This window comes from Hydractinia symbiolongicarpus, chromosome 8 (assembly GCF_029227915.1).
Source record: "Hydractinia symbiolongicarpus strain clone_291-10 chromosome 8, HSymV2.1, whole genome shotgun sequence".
NCBI classification, from domain to species: Eukaryota; Metazoa; Cnidaria; class Hydrozoa; order Anthoathecata; family Hydractiniidae; genus Hydractinia; species Hydractinia symbiolongicarpus.
In genome coordinates, this window is record NC_079882.1 from 25,186,727 (window position 1) to 25,210,163 (window position 23,437).

The window sequence follows — 23,437 nt, forward strand, 5'->3', positions numbered from 1 at the left end:
TGAAGCTACTAATAGAAAGTCTTACTCGAAGCAAAAACCGTCGTTTTTGAAAATATGTAAGATTCTTTGTTTATCTTCGAAAAAAAAAGTGTTTTAGAAGGTCACGTTCGTATTTCATGTTGGTACGCAAAACGTCGAAGCCATATTATTATCTCAACCTACCTACCTAGACAGATATCGTCGTTGTTGGCAACTATCATTTTGGCTGTTTGTAGGTTATTTTACAATCACGCTTCCTCATCACATCTTAACATCATAAAAACTTAAAATCCTACTAATGTAATTGCCGTATAAAGTAACAAGGTTGAAACAACATAAAAACACGTGTTTCTCTCTGGAGGACTTCAAATATATAAAAAACCAAAAAAACTCTACATCATTGAAGTATTAAGCATAGTTACAATGAAACTGGGGTCTAGTTCATTGACCATTTACCCAACCCTCCACCGTCTTACGTAATACGACAGTCTCCTTCGTCTTGTTCGTGACCATAAAACACCACATGAAATATTTTTTCGTGTTGGTTAACTTTGAAATTATAGTAAAAGGTTTTTAGTATCCTGTCATTTTTGGCCATTTTCCCAAGTCTTGTAGCCGAAGTAATCTAGGTATTTAACTCGTATAAAATCTAGAGGTGTGAGTCACCTAAGATGCTTTTGGAATGTAAACAGAACATGAATTTTAGGGTTTCTTTTTCTTTGATATATTTATAAGTGCAGATGAAATGAAATATCCATAAATTTCCAGAATTAAATTTTTTTTACAGGGCAGCAGCAAACAAATTTAAATAGTTTTTAAATCTTTCCGTAATTTTTTTTGCTGTATTTCTTTAGCACAGTGTTTCATACTTCTCAAGCCTTTTAGGTCACATCCGCCGTTGTTACTGTCATTCAACTAATTGCATTTATAGCAGATGACATCAATGCGCGTCAATTCGTCATCGTTTTGATTAGTCACGATTATAAATTCGCAGACAAATCTTACCACTTTGTAACTTCAAAAAAGTAAATGTGTTCTAATTCGCTGAAACAATTACTCAATAAAATCTACCAATATAATACAAACATTCTTTAAATTCCAATAAGCCGAATGAGAAAACTGATGTTGGTGTCATTATAGAAATATCGTATTTCTAAGGTATCATGCAGAAAATTTTACAATCATGAGACATTTTACCTAAATTTTACCTTAACGCAGTCAATTTATTTCTCATTTTCAATTTCATTATACTTTTTGTATTTATAGCTATATTAATTAGGATATATTTGTTGTTAATAAACTTGTTTGTAACGGTAAACAGTAAATAGCTTCTTTCTTAAAAACAGGAACGCTTTGCGTAGAAGTAACAGGTTTTCGGTGATTGGACTACTTTTGCTTTCTGCGAGTATGAATACGATACTATGGAATATATGCAACTATCCTTAATAAGGTATAATTACAATTTTACGTATATTATATGTCTATGGAAACTATACCTTCTTATGGGAAATACATCTACAAGTACATATATACAACACCCGGTACCTCGAACAACCAGGAGAGTCCAAAAAAAGTATTTCAGACATTTGCGGCCAGCGGCTTTAATTCAAGAAATCATGATTAACATTTTTAAATGGACAAGAAATTATATTAACCCAATTTAACTTTTTCTAGAAAACAACAACCTGAAGGCAAGTAGTTTGTTGTGTATCTTTCGGGACATCCATCCATTTTACATCCATTCGATACGAATAGATGTAAAAAAGATACAAAATGACTTGGGTACGAGATTGTGCTGCTAGCTACTATTTTATTTTTCTTAATAAATGACATATTATTAGTGTGCCTTCTAAACTTTAAAAAGAATATCGAAAAAAACGTTCCATCTTATGATCTGTCGCGTTAAAGGGAAATGCGTTATTATTACAACATTTGCCTAACAACAGGGTAATCATAGATCTAACCGTCGTCGTTTTCATTGTCTTCGTACATAATATCTATACTTTGTCAGAGACAACATCTTCTTCCAGTTAAACTGATATAATTATAAATCAGTGTTCACAGCAGCAATGACTTCCTCTGAATAGAAAGTTTAGTAGCTCAAACGAATCGTCACCGTCGCCCAAGTTTGTATTTGTTTTAAATCTTTGTTAATTTAATGCAATTCAACGACGCTTGCTTCGCTAACGTGCAATGCAGCGGGGAACAGTGGTGTGTGTTGTATCCATATCCTCCATATCTTAGACAAATTGTTGCTTAATTTAAGTATTGTAGCATTCGTCTAACCAATTGACCGCATTGGGCCTTACACAAGATCCTAGCTGACACCCAAAAATAAGTCGGCTAGGACACGATATTTTTACCGAGTTTTTTATATGGAGTTTAACTTTGGTGCCATTTTATCTTTTTATTGTTTCAGATGACCATCTCCATCATTCGCTACGTAGGTGTGAGTTCTTGACGGTGATGGCTAGTTTGTATCGGTGAAATGAACACAGTGAAGCAGGTCCAGCCGCGCGTATGTTGCTTTTGATTTGACATAATAACTTGCTTTTTTAAACAAAGAATGACTACCGCCAATCATCTAAAAATGTTATGATTTTTTCACAAGTTAAATTATTACCAGGCTAATTTGTATAGTCTAAGGTGTACAAAAAAATCAAAATAAAATCAAAAAAAATCTAAGGCCAGCGAAAAAAACAAAAACATGTTAAATGCAATTGTTTATGATGATTTCGCGTTCTATTAACTAATCATACAATTACTTGAAGGAACTTTTTTTGTTATTTTACAATTAACGAGAGTTTATCCGTGTAATTTCTTTTAATTAACCCATTTGCGCAACATTTGAATTTTGCTAACTTGTACCAACACGCAAAATGTGGATTCCTTTCCTCGGAAAAAGTACGCACAAAAGTAAATTCGCTTAAAGCCGAATTTCCAGTTTTTAAAGTCGACTCTACTTTGACTTTTACGCGTTTTCAAAGCGCTATGCAATTAAAATGCTCCAAGACCACATGATATAAATAACTTTTTGCAAGAGCTATCAAATCTATCATTTTCAATTCAAGATTGTAATTAAAAGAGCAACCCAAGATACGAAGATACTGAAAAAAAGATGACAGTCACGCAATTTCATATCTTAAACGAGAAGATTAAATTCTCCTTTTAGTTTTCCTTCTTGATATAGCTGTCTTATTCAAAACTTTTTTGCATACTTCATTGGTTTGTTTTCTTTTTTTTTTCATACAGCAACAACAATAGTTTGAGAAGATTTATTTTCTTAGTCAGCAATAATTTCCCACGTCGGACGTTCATGTTTACATATTTTTGTCGTTTAAAAGTTTACGCGCTCTTTCTGCTGCTTTTGACAAGTGGAAATCAAAAAATAACATTAGGAGCGGACTTATAAGCGGCTATTGTTATAGTGGAAAGTCGCCTTAAGGTACGTATTTTTGTAACAGTATAGAAGACACAAGTATGGTCCAATAAACAAATTTTCAGGGAAAAAGAAAAAACTAATACAAATATAAAAAACATATATATACAAAAATGTTAAAATGTTACTGGCTCAAACCAAAAGTATAAAATTAAAAAATATTTAGACTCGAAATTAGGAGAGCGGTCATAGAGCATCTTCTACGTCATTAGTGATCCAATCGTCGCCATGCAGCAAAATATCTTGCTCGTCATCTTCAACCAGTAACACGTGACCTTCCGCACAACATCTGATCACGGTGCAATGAAATGTGCTGCAAAAAATGTTTGCTTGGTAAAAGATCACGGTGGTCACATCATTAAAATTTTAAAATCTTAGGAGAATTTAAGAGGTTTCGGAGTTAAACTTTAGAATAACAAACTATAAAATATATAAAAATATTCTATATTTTAGAAGAAGTAATTTTAAGGGACTTATGAATATTTTGTGCAACTTTTTTCAGAATTTAGGAGGTCTGGTCACACTTAAAATTATCTCAAGGGTCTATTGTGACCCTGCACTCCTACAACAAACTTATATCTTCATTAATTATAATAGCTGTGAATACATACCCTTGATTGAGTTCAGCACTGACGAGTTCTAACGATTTTCCTTTAGTTTCAGGAACAAAATGGCAAAGAAAAAATATAGCCACCACTCCAATCAAAGCGTATGTTAGAAAGGTCCAAAATGGTCCAATTGATCCTAAGTAATAAAAAATATAAATAATAATCATGAATACCATGTATATATATAAATTAATATATAAATATAAATTAAAAACTCGCCAAACACTCGCTAAATAGCGATCAGTTTTACATTTACAAAGAATGAAAAGAATGAAGTATTACCGATAACTTCTAGAAACGTCATTGATACAACAATATTTGTTCCCCAATTTACAATACTAGCAGCAGCTACAGCTCGACCTTTTATTCCAGTAGGAAATATTTCAGTTAAAAGAAGCCAGCTCACTAAAAACAGCGGTAAGTGGAAAGGTTGGTGGACAGATCTTTTATAAAATAAAAAAAAGATTAGCTATGTCACTTGCTATGTATTAAGGACAAAGGACAAAGCGAGGAGTGTGTATAATATTTTTAATTCTTCGTCTTCCTCATTGGAGCTTTTTTCGAATCCCTTGTAGTCTTTTAGCAGCCATGATTTACTACTTTCTCCCAATCTCGGAGGAATGACGTCGCAAAATGAAATGTTTTTATAAAAAACCGTGGTAAATTGTTTCCTTTTCAAATGCGAATGGCGATCTTGGGATTTTGAAGGATAACTAAGATATTACTACATACTTGAACCGCCTTTAAAGCCCGACGACAAAAAATGATCAGAGAAAGATAATATAAAAAGAAATCGACACAGAGAAGACAGAGAAAAATTGACAAACCTGCCCAAGACAGATGACCTTATCATCTGTCCTGGGCAGCCCTATCATCTATCAAATGAAAAAATAAATACAGAATACAGATAAAAGAGGTAGTTGCAAAGAAACGGAAATTAACATACTTGGACCGTACCCAACCGCATAACCAATCACAAACAACATCAGAGCAATGAAACATGTATATTTTACTGCACCAGGTATCTGTGTTTTTATCGTTTCATCGTTCTCTGTAGCAGAACAGTTTTCATTCTTTATTGAAACAGAAGTAGAAAAAGTATTTTTATTTTTAATGTCAATATTTAAATTACTAGTCGAATTAATCTGCGTCGCGTTGGTGCAAACCTTTGGATGTAATAAGTGAAAATGAAGTTTTTGTGTGCCAGCCATTTCACCACATTGTGGACCTTTTTCTATTTTATTTAAAGGTTCAGTAACAGCAGCAAGTATGACCACGCTGATTGTCATAATGATAGCACCAAGAAGTAGAAACGTTCTCCGACCTACAAACATAATAGTATTATTATTATTATTATTATTATTATTATTATTATTATTATTATTATTATTACATTATTTACAATTTAACATGTCATTAACTTTAATTAACACGTGTCCTGTGAAAGACGGTGCTTATATTTTCATAAATAGCAAATATTGCAAGTTTTTATAGGGTTAGACTTGAGTGGAGAAAGGGAATTTTTGACCTTCAAGTTGCTTAGGTAGTTGCTTAGCACTTATTGTGAACCCTACCCTGACCCTTCATCAGTACAAAGTCAACTCACACAGACCCACATACACAAAATACTCAGAAGCGCACAAGTGCTGCTCCTAAGAAAATCGTGCCTGGTCCAATTCGAGAGGTTGGCTATTGAGCCCTGAAGGTTGCTAATTCAGTTGTTTAATATTTGGGACAATTTTAAGGCCTATTGCCTTAACAAAAAACGTGTACGTTTATAGGAAGTACTCTAACATGGCAGTGAAAATGGATTTTACCTAATTTATCAACGGTGCATAAAGTAAGAAGGGTAAACACAACCTATAAAACAATAAATAAATAAATACACAATGCGAATGAACTACCTAAAAACCTCAATTATCTATACATGTTTTTAAAAGCAACATTATGAAGTGAGACCAACCTTGACCACGCCTAGACCAACAGTGGCTAACGTTGCAGAAGCATTCTTGTTAAAACCAAGAGTTTTAAACAAAACTGGAGCATAGTATAAAACAGTGGGTTGGCCAGTCAACTGAAAAAAATAGAATAATCAAGTTAACTGAAACTCTTTTTATTAGCTTGCCAACACAAAGCAAATTCCCACCTGCTGGAACAGGACAATTCCACAACCAACAAACATCCGCATTCGCAAATTTTCTTTTTTTCTGAATAAATCTGTAAAACTGTAACTCTAAAAAAAGCGAGGGGGTTTCAAATCAGAAATCTTTAGGATTTTAGGAGGCGTGGGAACTCTGTATCTTCAGCAATTAGAAAATTTACAATCACCTTTTCTGATGACAATGACGCTTTAAGGCGTGACATCTCTTTGTTGACATCCTTCTCAGGCCACAATGACGCAATCAAGGTTTTTGCCTAAAAAACAAAATAATTATATAGTGGGAAGAGGGGAGGGGGACGAAATGAAAATAATATATTAAACCCATAGAAAAGCAGAACAATTTACCCTAGCCTCTTCCCCCATTGTTACAAGCCAGCGTGGACTTGCTGGAAGAAATAACATCCCTAATGCTTGAAAAGCAGCAGGAATAGCAGATATCCCAAACATATACTTCCTGTTAAATAAAATACAAATTTAAGAAATATAAACTTTACTGTCGATATTATGAAAACAAATCAAAGTTATAATAAACACATGGCAATTGTTAAAGGGCCTTCTCAGATTTGGAATAGGAACTAAAGTACAAGTGTGTGTACGATTACTTATGCAATGCAATATTATGTATAACAACTGCTATTACGTATTGCGGATAAACTTGACAAGAACTTGTGCAAGTTCTAATTTTCTAAAATAATTTGATTGCTAAAGCACATAACCAATAGAAATGCTAAAAGCAAAAAAGTTTTGGATTATGGTTAAACCAATAAGTAGAAGTTTATAAACAAAGCAGACAAATTTTGTATTCCAAGCTGGCGCAACAGTATTTGGCGAACAAGTACTCGTTTTCCTTTACTATGTGTAACAACTGGATTGAGTAGTCAAGTCAAATCGTAACCTACTTACCAACCCTGCGAAACGTTTATCAGTAGAAAGTTGACTAAGTAAGCAAAAAGAAGACCAATTGTGATCCCGAGTTCGTTCAATGAAACGAGAAGACCTCTTTTGTTCTAAATAGATAAAAAATTACAAAACGTAAAACCTCAAATATAATTTTTTTGGAATAAAAGTGAATGAATTGTTCGACTTTAACTATATATATAAATATATATTACCGCAGGCGCAATTTCAGAAATGTAAACACAGTCTCCTATTGCAGATAAAGAAACAGCAAAACCAACAACAACTCTTCCGATGATCTAAACAGTAATTTACAGAAGACGAAATCACAAAAATCCAGTCTTCTGAGCACCAAAAAGTAAAAATAATATTATGATAAAACACTCACAAATACAGGAAAGGATTTGGAAAATGTTAACACAAGTGCTCCAGCGAAAAATAGACCAGCATTTATGATGATGGTGATTTTTCGACCATACCTATCCAATAACTGTCCTGAAAGTGATACAGAACATGAAAAAAAATAGGAGTATAAATTTACGTCTTGTTTGCATCTCGAAATGTGTGTTATTTAAGAATAGAATAAAAACTACTGTAAAACTTTAAAAATCTGTCTTTAGGGACTGAGTCATGCCAAAGACTATGAAAGTGTAAATCGATCTTTTCTGCTTAACGTTTAGTATGAGAATAGAAATGATATTTTAGGCAGTTTTATTCTAGGACTCCTTTTGCAGTACCCTTATTGATAACGATAGCATGAGGGCCTGAAGAGGCTATCTTGGGTAAATATTATTATCTATCTATCCAATCTACACCTGCTTAATAAGAATAAATGGTTGTCAAGGATTTTAGCTGTTTCTCAATTTGTTTTTTTGGCGTAGTTTATGGTTCTTAAACACGTAGGAGTAGGAGAAATATATGAACAACTAAGGCGAATAAAGGCTCAAAAATACTGCTACCAAACATCACACAGAAACTGTTTGGAAAGTATACAATCTTTTAAGATTTTCAAGGTTTTTCATCAGAGAATTATGGAAATTTAAGGTTTTCAAGGCCACATAGTTTCATTTTAAGGTTCTTTCAGGTCCAATAGACGCCTTAGTCTAGATAGAACGAGATAGTTGATGTGTATAACTTTTTGTTCGTTCCAAATGAAACTATCTTACCTCCAACTATAGAAGCAATCAAACCACCTATCAATAGTGATGTGACAATCAGTTCTTGTTGCTGACATGACAACTGAAATTCCGTCTTTAGTAGCAGCATTGCACCAGATATAATTCCTGTCAAACACATTGAAGAAAATTTTATACTGATCGAACGGATAGTTTTATACCATGGAAGTAAAAAAAGATTTAAAAAAAGATCGCACATTTCAATTGATGATAATATTTAATTCTTGAGAGTTTTTAAAAGATAAAAAAAGGGGGCACAGTGGATTCTGAGGCCTTTATTGAGGTAGTGAACGTTTTTTGAACTTAAAAAAAACGGATCATTTGTTTCATCTTTTTCCTTCACCAGTAATTAAATTTATTAGTACCGAATCGCCAAAAAACTTATATACAGAATTTCATGGCTTTTTAAAAATCTCAAAATGGTAGTTGAAACATGTTTTTAAAACAACATATTTTACACCAATGCAGTCCTCATAGGAAAGAAATGCCATACCTATGTCGTATCCAAATAAAATTCCACCCAAAGAAGCAACACATGAAGCAGCAGGAAGCAAAAACCATGGTGATCTAAATAAAAAATGATTATGTTCTCAATAAATACTCTCAGAAGTTTGCTTTCTATTATAGTTCTTATGGGCGCATTTAAATGTCAGCTCTCAATGGGTTCAATATCCATTACATTCAAGATGGTAGTGTTTTCGAAATTTTCATTGGTAGTTAAAAAGCTAAGGCTGTCGGTTTGTAAACACTTAAATGTTGAGCTGTGTTAACCTTCAAGCTGCGAAAATACAAACACTACAGCATGAAAAAAAAATCCTACACGCATGCTCAGATAAATAGATAAATAAAAGCGAATTTCAAATCCTTTATAGTTACTAACCTTGGCCTCTCACGATTGTCATTTTGGTGTAATGACACTCTTTCGCCAGCTTCATTATCTAAAAATATTTTTACTACATAAAATAAACTACTAACCCAAAATCTAGCAAGCTTAGTGCTTAATAATAAAGTGAAATACCTTCGTCTTCGCTGTTCCACATTCTTAATCATTATCTTTCATACCTATACATCCATTTGTTTATATTCAATCCTGTTACATCTAAAAATGCATTGTCATAGATGGGAATACAACATTAAAAATATTATTTTTGATTATATAATATTAAAAATATTTATAACATGGTAAAATAGTAACAAAATATAGAAAGGGTTAGATAGTCATTGTAATAAAAACAACATTGTATGAAAACAATATTTTAACATATGTTACAAATAATAAACTGATACATAATCCTGATATTTAAACATTTATATTGTAGTTCAAAATGTTTTTGGAGAAGAAGGCCAATAATAATAGTGTCTACTTAGGTTATTTTAATGGTTGGTGGCGAAGGGTATAATAGTATTGCAAATTGACATTTTTGATCACTTAACGTGTTATTATTGGTTGTAATTATTTTTTTATTTATACTATATAATTTTTTAAAAATAATTGTAGAAAGGACAGGAATTGCCCATTAACCCGCCCCCTGCCCAACACCACCTCCAGTTACATGCCAGTAATTGCGGACTGATACAATATTGTTTACGGACGTATATTATATTCAGAAATTTTTTTAACACATGTTCTAACACCACCAGTAAAAAAGGAAATGGTATAGCAGAACATTTCAACCAACTACCAACATTTGCCAAAAATCACCAAACAAAACACAAAAAAAATTACAAGTGATATTCAAAATAACAATTAGTACTACTAAAATACTGATAAATGAATAATGGTTAAAAAATATAGGTTTAAGGATGATAATAAATTATTCCCAATTCTCCCAATCGTCGTCATCCTCATCCTATGAAAAAACAAAAATATAATTTTTTTATTGTTTGCATCAATATCTAGTTAGTTGATGGAAAGGATTATCATGTGCATAAAAGTAGCTTTGAAAATACCTGCAATGTTCCTGCTGCACTCTTGTTTTTAATATCTTCAACCATTTTTGCAAGTTCTTCTTCATTGACGTCATCATCATCAAGATCCAAGTCAAAATCTTCATCGATATCATCTGCTTCGCTTTTGTTTACAATGACTGCACTTGAGTTACTGGAAGACTTGCCTTCTAAAAAAAGATTTTTAACAAAAATTATTAAATTCAATTACCGTGATATAATTTACAAAAAAAATTGATTTTGCAAACTTTTTAAGAACTTTTCTATAAAGCATATTTTTATTGCAGAACTTAAATATTTACGATGCTCTTTTGACTATTCTAAACCAATAAATGCAAAGTCCTTGGGTATGGGAATTATGAATACTAGAGCAAGTTAATCGAACCAGAAAGGCTTTGAAATAGAAATACAGAGATATTAAGAGTTGGCTGTGTGTCCAGTTGACTGTGTTGTAAGAGCTTGGCCCCAAAGAAAACGACTTGGAACGTTAAGCGTGTTTGCTTTACAAAGGATGATTTGGAGCTTGAAAATGTTTTTCCCATATCCGTGTTCGTGTTTTAAAGTTTTTTCTAAGACAGTTACACCATACATTTGTGTGCAGAGTCACACGAGTTTGCTTCTATAAGAGAATTAAAAATTTCTTATAAAAAATACTATCACATAAAAAACAACACGGATGTGTCTCATGAAATCTTTCTTTGTTGAACCTTTATTTACGATTTTTGATTTTTTTTATGCATGACTGAAGTTATCTCAATTGCAGAGAGTATGTCTTTTCAGTAAATTGGGAAAATATCAAAGAACAATCTTTTTTATCAACTAGTTTTTGTGACTTTTAAAAGCATTGTATGAAAATAACAATGGTAATGTGCATAATTAAAAATAATCATAAATTGCTATGGTGAATGTTTTTAGCAATTCTTTGACAAAATAAATCCTAGTGCTTTTTTCACGTAGATTTTGAAAGAAACTTGTTGTAATTTAAATTTACTTCAGTGCGCTCTAGAAAATTTAACCTAGTTTTGTGACTTTTTGTGATAGTAAAAAGATTTCAGTTCAGTAAACCAAGCCAGACTGGCTTACTGCTTACTGTTCATGTTATGTCTAATTGTTTGCTTCTTAAAAGGACTTCAATTCTGAATTATTTGTAATTATTTTTCCCATTTTAAAGAGTGGTAAGAAGCATATAGCTTTATGTTTTTAGCTTTCTATTTTCCACCACCCATTTAGATGCAGAATATAGAAGAATTAAATAAAATACATATTTAAGTGAAGTTTTTTAATATAAATTCTCATAAGGAAAATCAAGTTACATACAGTTAAGTCAAAAATATTTAAAAGAGATCTTTTGATACAGACAGGTAAAAAAACAACAGAAAGAGAAGTTGCATACCTGAACCACCATTACTGTCTGGCTTGACTTCTTGTTCCCCTTTAACTTTTTTCACCTTAATGTCATCATCAATACTTATCCATGAGCTAACACTTGAAGTCTCGGAAAATTCCTGTTTTACACGAGAATGATTAGGCGAGTCATTTTTCTCTGCAGTAATTTTTGTTTCACTATGCGAATCAGTACTATTCAATTTATCTTCCAATTCTGAGTCTGTTCTTATAGTATCAAAAGATTTAGCCAAAACATCTTCACTTTTTGTAGGCTGAGAGTTCAGATGAGTATCTCTTGTTTTTGAAGAAAGTTCGTTTATTTCATATTCCAAAGTTGAAGATGTAGGCAGATCTGTTCTCATTATCGAATTACCAAGTGGTTCATCCATTGGAACATTTAGGGTTTCAGTTATTAGTTCTTTATTTTTGTCAACATTATCAGAAATTTCGCTTAATGGCATACTAGTCTCAATATTGTCAGATTCCTTGTCAGTGTTTTTTAAGGCATCCTGGATACTATCAACAGGATCTTCATTGGAAATTGCCTCAACTTTGTTGGGTGTATTTTCTGCTTGTGCAGATGCTGGAACAAAGGGTGATGCCAACACTTCTATATCTATGATTTTGATAAAGGTACATGAACAACTTTTGAAATAACAACAAAAATAATGTTATACTAAAGTAGCTTACCATCATCATCGTCATCATCACCCCAACCACCATCAGTATCATCTTCTTTCGTTGTTTCTTTGTTCGCTCTTGCTAGCAACTCTTCGCGTTTTCTTTCTTCTGCGTCCAGTTGAAAAACTTGGTAGAAGTATCGTTGCCAAAATACTGTATGTGACACAGCTGTTGGCACCTGAAAAATCAAATGTGATTCTGTTTTATAAGAACTGGAAAACCAAATATTTGGATTCATGGAGAACTACAAAATTAAGTAACGAAAGGTTTATAACTCCTTACAAAAACCTAAATGAACATGAATCATAAGAAATGACACAAATTTCCAAATGAAATATCAATTTGATTACGGCAAACTTTGAATTCATCCTTTTTTTCAAATAAGATCTGTTAAGCAAACCGTATTTTACGATAAGAACTACTCACAACTGCAAAACAGAGACCCTTTTTTAAATTTGAGACCAACTATATGTTTTATTACCTTAATCTCTTTTAGAGAGATGTGAGATTAGCATTACAGTTAAAAAGACGTTATACCACTACTATTTAGACACCAGACCAGCATCCTTTGATTAATCATAGTAGAGCTGACTTTCTTTGTTTAACTGAGAAAATATGTTTATAAAATGAGTATAAATTCTACACCAGTATTTTTAGGAGAAATTAGGGGTACATGTGGCTGTTGACAAAATTTAACCATATTCTTTAGGTATATTACCAGCTGTGTATAAATTGCTCTGACAGCAGGATTTTGAACTAAAAGTTCAGACATTTCTGTCTTATGATCATCTAGGTTAAACACCTCCAACCACTCACGAAACAAACCTGAAACAGGGGTAAAAAAGTTGAATAATTTTTTGAAATGCTACATATTTATTTATTACAAAAGTAAAATAAGATCTTACCCTCAGGCTCATTGCAGTATGTTCCTGGATCAGTTTGAATAATGTGTAACTTTTCCTTAAGACAAAAATGTGAATTATTAATAAAAATATAAAGCTGTCAATTATTACACCAGCTCACATTTTTTGTCATGAGGTTCAAGGTTTTTAATTTTGTGAATCAACCTAAACCTGAATACTGTACTGATATTTCCACAAAACTTATGAAAAGTAATGACACACGACTTCTTCCTAATTATTTGAGGCAGCTTTAACTTGCAGAAAATAACATGCACATTAAAAAATTTCTTACCTGTTTTCGGTTGTATGTTTGTAAAGAAAATCTGTCATCTGTCAGTGTAATAAACTCATCTTTTGAATCATCTGGATCAATCGCCATAAGTTCTGATACAGAGTGCAAAAGTTTTGACAGGCCTAAAGAAAAGCAAAACAATACTTTATCATAGTTTGATGCTATAAATAAAATAATAAATTGTTATTAGGCAGAACTAAAAAGTGAACATCCAAATTTGTTGTAGCTAGGTTAGGACAAAGTGAGAAATTTATCCAAAGTTTGTTATTTGTATAATTTTTTTATCTCCCTATTGGTGTGACAAGCTATACTGCACAGTACTAAATTTTTTTTCGCTTGTATTTACCTTGCTCTAACTTTTTATATAGATATCATCCTTAACAGAGAAAGATTTATTATGCTTCCACTTCCATAAGGATATTATTTTTGCTACTTTATTTTTGTATGGTCAAATTTAAGAAGATTTGAGGACTTTTAATGAGAATTTTCAACATTTTTGAAGAAGATGATGGTGCTTTTATATACCAAATTGAGAAGACTTAAGAACATATTATAATGTAGCATTTCTATCTATTTCAAAAATAAAAACATGCAACAGTTCATAAAATAAAATTGAGGAGGTTTGAGGGGTTGTTAAAAATCCACTTTTAGAGGAGGCGTGGCAACACGTTTTAAACGCAGGAATCATTTTCAAAGTTATATTAAAAAACATATTTTTGAATTATTTACATTGACTGTTTATGCTCCTGACTGTTTTATGCTCCTGAATGCAATAAGCAAATGCATCGTATAAAAACAACGTTAAAAATTATGTTATTAATTAAAAAAAAATAAGGACAAATACACTACCTTCCATGCCCTTCTTTACAACTTTTGCTGTGGCATCATGAGTACTTTTTGTGTCCTGAATATAAACAGTATCTCACTGAACTAAGAACCAACAAACCTTTGCAACACACCTTTCTTAAGAGAGTAGCATTTACAAAACTGGACACACAATGAAATCGAAACATAAAGTTTTACAAATTTTAGTGTGTAAGTATTTTAATTTTGTAATAATTAAAATGTATATTATTAGAGTTATACTTTTTACAAGTTTAACAAAATGTTAGAGATTAATTTTAATCCGCAAGTAAGTTATTTCATGCTTGATACTTTGCTATGATTGTGTTGTTAAATATACCTATGCACATTATTACCTTCCGTGTAGTTTTCAAGGGGTAATATTTCAATTTCGTTACTCTGCTGACAACTCTGACAAATGTGCATTGGAAAATATTTCTACCTGTTTTATTTTTTAAATAAGAGACACTCACATCTACATTCTCTTCAAGCTTTGTTGCTGTTTCTGATATGGCTGTGGATGTATCACCTTGTATAACATCGACAAACTCATTTAAATCTTTTTTCACCATTTCCAATGTTACAGCCGACTAGATAGAAAAATAATTAATGCCTAATTCTATTTATTATTTTATTAACTTTGCATATAATTTTAAATGAAACTGCTAATGAGTAAGAAGGTATGCCTTTAAATATTTACATTTTAATTATAACATATATAACCTTTTCCTTTACGGTATCAATCCATCCCTGTCCCCAACTACCCCACCATGAGGCTTCTTCAGATGGTTTGCTAAAATGATAACAACCTTGTTAAATAGTTTTTGCATGGCTTTACTGAAAAAGCAAAACTTTAATATCCCTCAACCCTTCGGAGGCTTAATTGTTGCCAATTGTGTTGCCTAGGCCTTAAGGAAAAATTTGGTTAAAAATATGTTGTCAGCAGTTGGGCCAATGACATTATTAAATCCAGGGTAATTTGTAAAAACATTTAAGATTCAGAAAAAAATATATATATTTTTTTAATTTCCATCGTTGATCTATATCTGTAAAAAAAAGTACTGTAAGTATCAAGACACAAGAAATGCAGTATAATAAAGGACATGCAAGCCTGTGGATTTATCCACAGACCACCAACTAGTGATAGAAGAAAAGTCATGCTTCGTTGATTTGACCGGCATAGCTAAGGTTTTTGTTTATTGCCATTAGCTAATAGAATAAGGTCGATACATATGTCTCTGCGAAGCCGATACATATGTCTCTGCATGACGTGGTAGTTTTAAAATTAGTTTGGAACAATAAGCATGTGCACACTAGGTAAAAAAGCACACAGGGTAAAAAGGCTATTAATGAAGAATCAAGTTTTTCTAGCTAGTATAACATCCAAGAGGAACTAGAATTAAATTTTAACTATATTCTTTTAATTTTTTTTTTAAAAAAATTCACTAATTTTAAGTAAATATTTCTTTTTTTGGATGGATTTCTATGATTACTGTGATCTGTTGTTTATATTTTCTACGTACAGGAATACTTGTGTTTGTGTAAAAAATGAAAACTTTTTAACTTTTGTATAAACATTGGCAAGTCATCTATAAAATGGAATTATGGTAATTATGTTTTTTGAGCCGAAAAAATGGTCAAGGTAAAATCATAATTAAATGATACCCTCAGAAAAGCACCAGAATGCCCTGCCAAACTCTAGGGTATTTGTCTGGGTCTATTAAATTTAATTGTGGGTTTTTCTGCGGGAATCGGAAAATCTCAGGAAAAAAACCAGACCAACCAATCTGACTGATCAACTCATCTTTAGGACACAAACATAACTTAAGATTTTTAATTGCAGTTTAAATATATAGCTACATTCGTTACATACATGCATGCAGCCAACAGTAAACTGTGGTATAACTGCTTTATAGACATAGCTCAATTATACATACAATCATAGCCTAATTTGCAGTTATCCCAGACTAATATTGCATGTTAAAAGAAGACAATAATGCTTTTGCTATATGACAGTACGAGAAAGATCTGGAAAAGTTAGTGGGTGGCTAGCTCTAGCAAAAATTATGTTTATTCAGGTTTGCTTATCTAAATAAAGCTAGCTACAGAAAATCAAAAATTTAAACTATCAGTATAAAAAGTAGGAATGCATTTACTTGTGCGTTTCTTTAGGTTCATCTTTTTTTACATTATTCTCCTCAGTTTCTTCCATATTTATTTTAGATTTCTTACTTTGCACACCACATATTTCAAGTCTTCTTGTTTTTATTTTGGTTGTTTTTGCACTGTCAGCACTTTGGTCGTAGTCGTACAACGCAGGAGTTCCAAGAACACTATTCACCCACTATTTTGACTAGAATGTGTGACCATGGATCTTCTTTACGACAAACGTTCCACATAATTACGAGGTCGAAAACACACGAGTGAGCTCTTTCAAGATGGCGGAAAAATACGATCTAACTTCGCGTGTTGGTGCTTATTTGGATAGACACTTGGTTTTTCCGCTGCTTGAATTTTTGTCAAGTAAAGAGGTATATACAGCATTTTTCATAAGTATAAATGGACACATATTTACAGATGACTGAACTGTGAGGAATGTTAAGTAGTTATTGTGAAAGCCAATTAGGCCCCCCAAATTTGATTGGTTAAGTATGCCCAACCAACTCACTAGGCCGCCATCAAAAATATGTTATGTTCGCGTCTTCCGCCCGACTGACTTTGATAATAAAAACCGGAGTGGGTAAGTAAGAAAAAAACCAGCAAATTTTTCAACAACAAAAAAAATTTGCAAGAACTAATATCCGTAAAAATAAATTCCTTTAAGGTACTTCTGCGGCAACTGACAGTTTACAGGACGGCGGATGAAAAAGTGTCTACAAACAATGTTGAGTGTTTTTTTGCCCTGGAAACAGGTTTACTTGCTCTGATCTGAAAATCCCAGGAAAAAATACGCCTGACTGACTGACTCATTTTTGCAGAGTCTATAGGACGCGAACGTAACATTTTTTTGATGGTGGCCCTATGAAAGCTTAACACATTACAACTTTTCAATTATCACATTACACCGGCACCCCCACCCAGCTGACTGACGTTATGGTTGACAACATTGAATATGCACCCAAAATACAATCAAGGGTGGATAAACTCTGACAAATACCTGTAGTCCTGAAGTGGGTAAATATATAACGTGATGGACAAACGTATCCGGTTATTATAATATAAATGAGGTTGCCCGTCCTTTTTATATCGCATTTCGTGTTTTCGTAACAGGACGTGCCTTTCGCGGACAAACAGACAGACTGAATACGGCTATTATCAAAGAGATTATTCATATATTAGTTTTTTAACGACAATAAAACCTATTAAGGTATAGTAATCGATACGTTAATATAAATTGGAAATAAAATAGACTTTAGGCTGTAATAATCTTTTACATACAGGTTTAAGGAACACTTAAAGCTATAGTCTAATCCTTTTTAATTATGTTTTTTTACCCTGGAACAATCTGGCAGGGTGAAATCAGATTTAAAATGATTACACCTCTTCACAGTTTAAGTTGTATTCTGTATTAAAAAAGGAAGTAAACAGAATGAATTTAATAAGGCTTTGATCATGAATACTATGAATATTTTTCATTTTCTGAAGAGATAATTATTCTCATGGCATAAAAATTTAGTATGTTATTGTCAGTAACCCTACTTAAAAGATATGTGAAGGAACTGTAACTTTTCTTTTCAAAATATTCTACAAAAAAATATTTCGCTTTCTTCATGGTCAGAGCATTCTTAATTTATAACAGTTTACTTCCTTTTTTCAAATCTCAATATGAGCATTGTAACAAAAAAGAACAAAAAATTAAACAATGGTTAGCTAAAACTGTGAACTTGTGTAATACCCGGGAAAACACAGGAATACTCCATGCTCCTGGGAATTTGTCCAGAAGGTTAACCCTGGGTGTTGCTTTAAGCTGAGGGAGAACAAGAACTTTTCACAGTCAAACTCTCACAAGCTTTGATTAAACAAGCTAAACGAACAAAAACTCACCTAAAACTAGAAGAATGTTAACTAACTGGAAAACACATGGTATGTTTTTTTGGAAAGAACACAAAAAATAGTGATTGTATTTTTTTAGAATTAAATAAATTAACAATTGTAATAATTGTTTTATTTCTACTTTGTCCAGTTTTATATCCTGCAAATATGGGATATGGGAAACATATTTATAAAAATGATATCCTGCAATTGCAATTTGCACTGATTGTGCCATAATGCAGACATTGCAGAAAGTGCACCTAGCACAATTTTAACATTGTTAACTTGGGACAGCACAGCCAAAGTAAAACATTCACAGCCTACTTCTATTACTTTTTAATGAACTAAATCTTTAAAAAGTTTTAATAACTAACTGAAACAATTTTCTAAATATTCTGTTTTTTTTTATAAAATAAACCAGGAAATTTATAATGAAGTTGATGCTGTAAATTGGCATATAAAAATAGGGTTTGCTGATTGCCAAATCTAATCTCGAAAATTATGTCTAACCATCCAGCCAGAACTAAATGCTGTTAAACACCAATATTTAATAATAACTTGCACGTCCTGTTTAGTTTTCAGGTGCCATTATGAAAGAGTTACCCAGTTCCTTCACAGTTATGCAGCATTTTTAAAGTAAAGCTCAATTAGAATAATGGATAGACCATAATTCGTTTTTCACGCCAAAACAGCATCCCATATGAGGTGTACAGGGATTATTGAATATTGTTCTAATTTTAATTTCAAGATCAGACACAAAAGCATTATATTATCTTTAGTTTTTCCAACCAACCACCAAAAATTACATGCTCCTGATGATATCACTCTTCTTTGTCATTTTAACATGTTTTTTAGAAGCATAAAAATGTTTGATACTATTACTATTATGGTAATAGTACTATTATTATTTAGCTGGCTTTGTTTTACTTTAGATATACGATGAAACAGAATTGCTTAAAGGCAGACTGGAACTGTTACAGGGAACGAATATGGTAAGGCACTTTCACAAATGTTCTGAACATTAAGGTTGATGTAACTTCAACTTTTTGCATGATTCCCAATCTAATTTTCAGAATATGTTAATATAAATTATAATAAGCATAAACAGTTTCAGTTTTTTCATTTTAGGGTGTGCAATTGCACATGCACCTTCTTTCCACCCACACCAAAATTTATTTTAGGCATGCTTACTTGATCACTCACACACCCTGATTATTCTTTAGTAAGGCTTCTGTTTTTGCTATTTAGAAAAAGATTCTTTAATTTTCCTCTTAACAGCAAGGAAAAAGCAAAAAAAAAATTAATTTATTTTATATCTAAACTATTATTTTAAAATATATCCTTGACCAATCAGAGTACAGTGAGCTATAACTGTGTGTGCATTAACAAGATATGTGATTCAGTTATCCATGAAATTTAAGCCACCCTAAAATGGTTCTTTTAAATTGTTCAATGTTTATAGGGGGGGGGGGGGGGGGATGAGAAATTTTTGTATGTTTTTCTTTTGCTAATGAAATACATTTATCTTTCACATAATATCTACATCATCATCAATATCATCATCTTCAATTATAATAAGAACCGCAGTGTTGACTTAAAGGGGCGTTTAATCTTGGAAACGTCTAAAAGAAGAGGGTTGTTTACCCAAAGCATTTAATACACATTTTTTAACATTTGCTATATGATATCTAATGTATAGATGTTAATGTTTGAATTTACAATGATAAAATGCTGTGATTGCAGCAATATATTTTACTGCCTAGTACGCTGTCTTTACTTGTTTTTATTGTTACTTTTTTTTGACTGCAGTGTCATTTTAGAAATAGGTAGTTAATTAATATTAAGTGCTAAAATAATAACACAAGCTTTTTACAGCCTTTTTTTATCAGAAAATCTTGTTATTTAACCATTTTTTGGTCTGTTCTGTTTTAGCCAAGTTTTCCTGTCTTTGAATAAAGTTGTAGGAAAACTTAAACTGATGAAAAAGTTATGGAGTATAGGTTTTTTTTTCCAGCCATAATTTCTGTAATTTATGAGAATTAAATTCAATTTTTAGTTGGATTTTGTAAAAGATGAATATCAAAGATTACACCAAACAGAAGAAGTCCCTGAAGGTAACATGTAGCAAACCCTGGTGTAAAGTTTTGTCTCAAAGAACTCTGTATTACAAAGTTATATGTATTTGTAGAATTAATGGAAAGGAGACAAGAAGTAATTCGTCAAATGAAAGAACTAGAAGCTGCGACTGAAACTACCACAGCTGCGTTTGACGATCCAGATTTTCAAAATGAGGCTGCCAATGCTAGGTACCAATTATGCCTTTATATAATTTTTGGTGTATTTGATTATAACTTACGATGTAATTTGTTCAATTTTTATTGTTTTTCCCAGAGATGGTGTGGTGTTATTTAAATATTTAAATGACAACTTTGGAATAACATCAGAAAATCTTGCCACATTATATCAATACGCAAAATTTCAGTATGAATGTGGAAACTATTCTGGTGCATCACAGTACCTTTATTTTTATCGTGTCTTGGTACACGATGATGATAAAAATGCTGCATCAGCAATTTGGGGAAAGTTGGCTTGTGAGATTCTCACGCAGAACTGGGATGCAGCACTGGAAGATATTAACCGTTTAAAGGAAATAATTGACGGCGATGTAAGATGTAATACTTCTCAATTTCTGTTCAGAGTTGTACCCTTTTTTTGTCAGCCCACCTTTAGGCACAATACAAATGTCACGTTTTATTTAGCTTTCAGATTTTTCAAAAAAATTTCTTGTGAATTTGTACTAGACTTAACAAGTAGACGTATACATTTTTTGAATGCAACTCTAACCTAAAAAAAAATCTTATTGGTACTTTCAACAGGAATAAATAATATCATAAGTATGACATAAGTTGTCTGTTTGTAAGACATATGCAAATTTATTTAATACCTTTCCCATTAGCTTTATTCGCATCCACTTCAACTTCTGCAACAAAGAACATGGTTAATACACTGGAGTCTGTTTGTATTCTTTAATCATGCAAAAGGAAGAGATCTATTGATAGACATGTTTCTTTACCAACCAAAGTAAGTAAAACTTAATGTGTCTTTCATAAACATAACATATATAAGCATATTTAAATTTCATTTTTTTTAAGCATATACTATGCATGTTGCTCAGTCTTAATGTGTTTTTTCTCTTACACAAAAACTTAATAATTTACACTATTATACTGTCTGAGCTCAAGTCCATGTTTTTTGTTTTCAGCTATATAGCTCACAACGGAACGTTTAAGTTTTTAATTTTTCTATCTGCAATCCTGGTTGTGTTTTTGTTCGAATAATCATATCCCATTCTGATTCTGAATTTTAACTTCTTTACCAAAAAAACATGTGCAAATTGAAAATCTACTTCTCATTTTAAATTTATTTTTTTAGCGAAAAATAATATTTGGCGTTTATTTTTAGTTACTTGAACGCTATTCAGACAACATGTCCTCATATTCTGCGTTACTTGACGACTGCAGTTATAACAAATAAGCGTAGAAAACAAATCCTGAAAGATTTAGTTCGAGTTATTCAACAGGAATCGTATACATACAGGGACCCCATAACAGAGTTTTTGGAATGTCTTTATGTTAATTTTGATTTTGATGGAGCACAGAAAAAACTTGTGGAATGTGAAACTGTATGTATCTCTACTTTAACTATGACTTGTTTTTGTTGACTGATTATATGACTGGCTATTGTTGAATACAACCAGGCCCTGGAAAATTGTTAACATGAAAAAAACTTTAGCTGATTTTTTTTGTGCAAAATATTTTACATACAATTTGAATTATGGTTTGTTTATATTGTAGATGGTATATGAGATCTGAAGCACCTGTGCAAACTGTTTCTAACATATCACCTTGATGTGAAGTGTGTTTAAAAATTACTTAAAGCAATAAGTTAGTTAACTTCTCATGTACAAATTTTATTTTCATTTTCTAGGTACTGTTAAATGATTTTTTCCTGATAGCTTGTTTGGACGATTTTATTGAAAATGCACGTCTGTTTATATTCGAGACGTTCTGCAGAATACACCAATGTATCAGTATAAATATGTTGGCAGAAAAGTTAAACATGTCTCCAGAAGAAGCTGAGAGATGGATAGTCAATTTAATTCGAAATGCTAGACTGGATGCTAAAATTGATTCTAAACAGGTTAGTATTAGCCTGGAGACTCAACGTGATTTTTTTTATCACTGGGAAATCGGAAGAGTAAGGTGGAAAGAATGAAGATGTGACTGTACAGACCTAGTGCTTATTAATCAATTTGAATTTGGGATTTGCTTTGACAAATTAATTTCTTTGTTGGTTGATTTGAATTCGGGATTTGCTTAGAAAAATTATTTGTTTATTAGTTGATTTGAATCCAAGGTTTGCTCTGAAACAGTTTTTTAAGTTAAGCTTTTGTATGAGAAAAAGTCAATTTTAATATCCACGATGAAAGCTACAAGTTAACTAGGCTAGTAAAGTATGAGGTTATCAGGATTATACCTTTGTTTCAGTATTATTACCAACTGCAATGTTTACTTTTAGGGTCATGTTGTCATGGGAACACAAGCAGCAGCGGTACACCAACAGGTGATAGAGCGCACAAAAGGGTTAATGTATAGAACTCAAATGGTATCAGCCAGTATTGATAAAAAACTTGCATCACTACAAAAACAACCATATTCAGAACCATTTGCTGTAAGTCCATATATTTACAATAAATTTCAAAGAAAAGATGGTAATAATGTTATTTGGTTTGAATTTTTTTATTATCTTCTTTTTAGATGGCATGGGGAACGTATGATGGATGAAGAAAAAATGTTTATAGTGTTTCTTGCAAAAAATAAATACAATATATCCGCCATCAACTCCTGTGTTTTTAATCGACAATTATACAAATGTATTTTTTTCGTAGTTGGAATTCTCTGTATTTTCTTGCACTTCTTTTGATATACGAGGGTATACAACAGCATGTTTTTTGAACTGGACAGCAAATCAAGATGACATTTTAAAAAAAAAAAAAAAAGAAAAAGGCTTTAATGAGATTAAGCAAAAAATTTAT

At 31.9% G+C, this 23,437-nt stretch overlaps 3 protein-coding genes across 3 annotated transcripts; 1 reads left to right on the plus strand and 2 right to left on the minus strand.

The window, feature by feature from the left end:
- Nucleotides 1-3,460: 3,460 nt before the first annotated feature.
- LOC130654639 (solute carrier family 2, facilitated glucose transporter member 10-like) lies at nt 3,461-9,443 on the minus strand. Its single transcript, XM_057457252.1, has 16 exons — nt 9,278-9,443; nt 9,140-9,197; nt 8,753-8,826; nt 8,251-8,367; nt 7,473-7,579; nt 7,300-7,383; nt 7,091-7,194; nt 6,533-6,641; nt 6,355-6,441; nt 6,173-6,259; nt 5,990-6,100; nt 5,844-5,886; nt 4,973-5,350; nt 4,309-4,431; nt 4,030-4,162; nt 3,461-3,731 (listed from the first exon to the last, which is right to left on the minus strand). The coding sequence occupies exons 1-16, from the start codon at nt 9,297-9,299 to the stop codon at nt 3,605-3,607; spliced, it is 1,764 nt and encodes a 587-aa protein (XP_057313235.1). The 5' UTR covers nt 9,300-9,443; the 3' UTR covers nt 3,461-3,604.
- A 533-nt stretch (nt 9,444-9,976) lies between these two features.
- Nucleotides 9,977-16,648, minus strand: LOC130654644 (BSD domain-containing protein 1-like). The gene is made up of 11 exons (XM_057457256.1): nt 16,467-16,648; nt 15,034-15,103; nt 14,784-14,900; nt 14,317-14,371; nt 13,468-13,589; nt 13,179-13,233; nt 12,992-13,098; nt 12,283-12,451; nt 11,600-12,208; nt 10,210-10,376; nt 9,977-10,109 (listed from the first exon to the last, which is right to left on the minus strand). The coding sequence occupies exons 1-11, from the start codon at nt 16,520-16,522 to the stop codon at nt 10,074-10,076; spliced, it is 1,563 nt and encodes a 520-aa protein (XP_057313239.1). The 5' UTR covers nt 16,523-16,648; the 3' UTR covers nt 9,977-10,073.
- A 33-nt stretch (nt 16,649-16,681) lies between these two features.
- LOC130654643 (eukaryotic translation initiation factor 3 subunit E-like) lies at nt 16,682-23,243 on the plus strand. Its single transcript, XM_057457255.1, has 10 exons — nt 16,682-16,841; nt 19,275-19,334; nt 20,399-20,456; nt 20,531-20,648; nt 20,734-21,007; nt 21,299-21,423; nt 21,805-22,024; nt 22,330-22,542; nt 22,921-23,073; nt 23,160-23,243. Exons 1-10 carry the CDS (start codon nt 16,749-16,751, stop codon nt 23,184-23,186), a joined length of 1,341 nt encoding a protein of 446 aa, XP_057313238.1. The 5' UTR covers nt 16,682-16,748; the 3' UTR covers nt 23,187-23,243.
- Nucleotides 23,244-23,437: the final 194 nt, after the last annotated feature.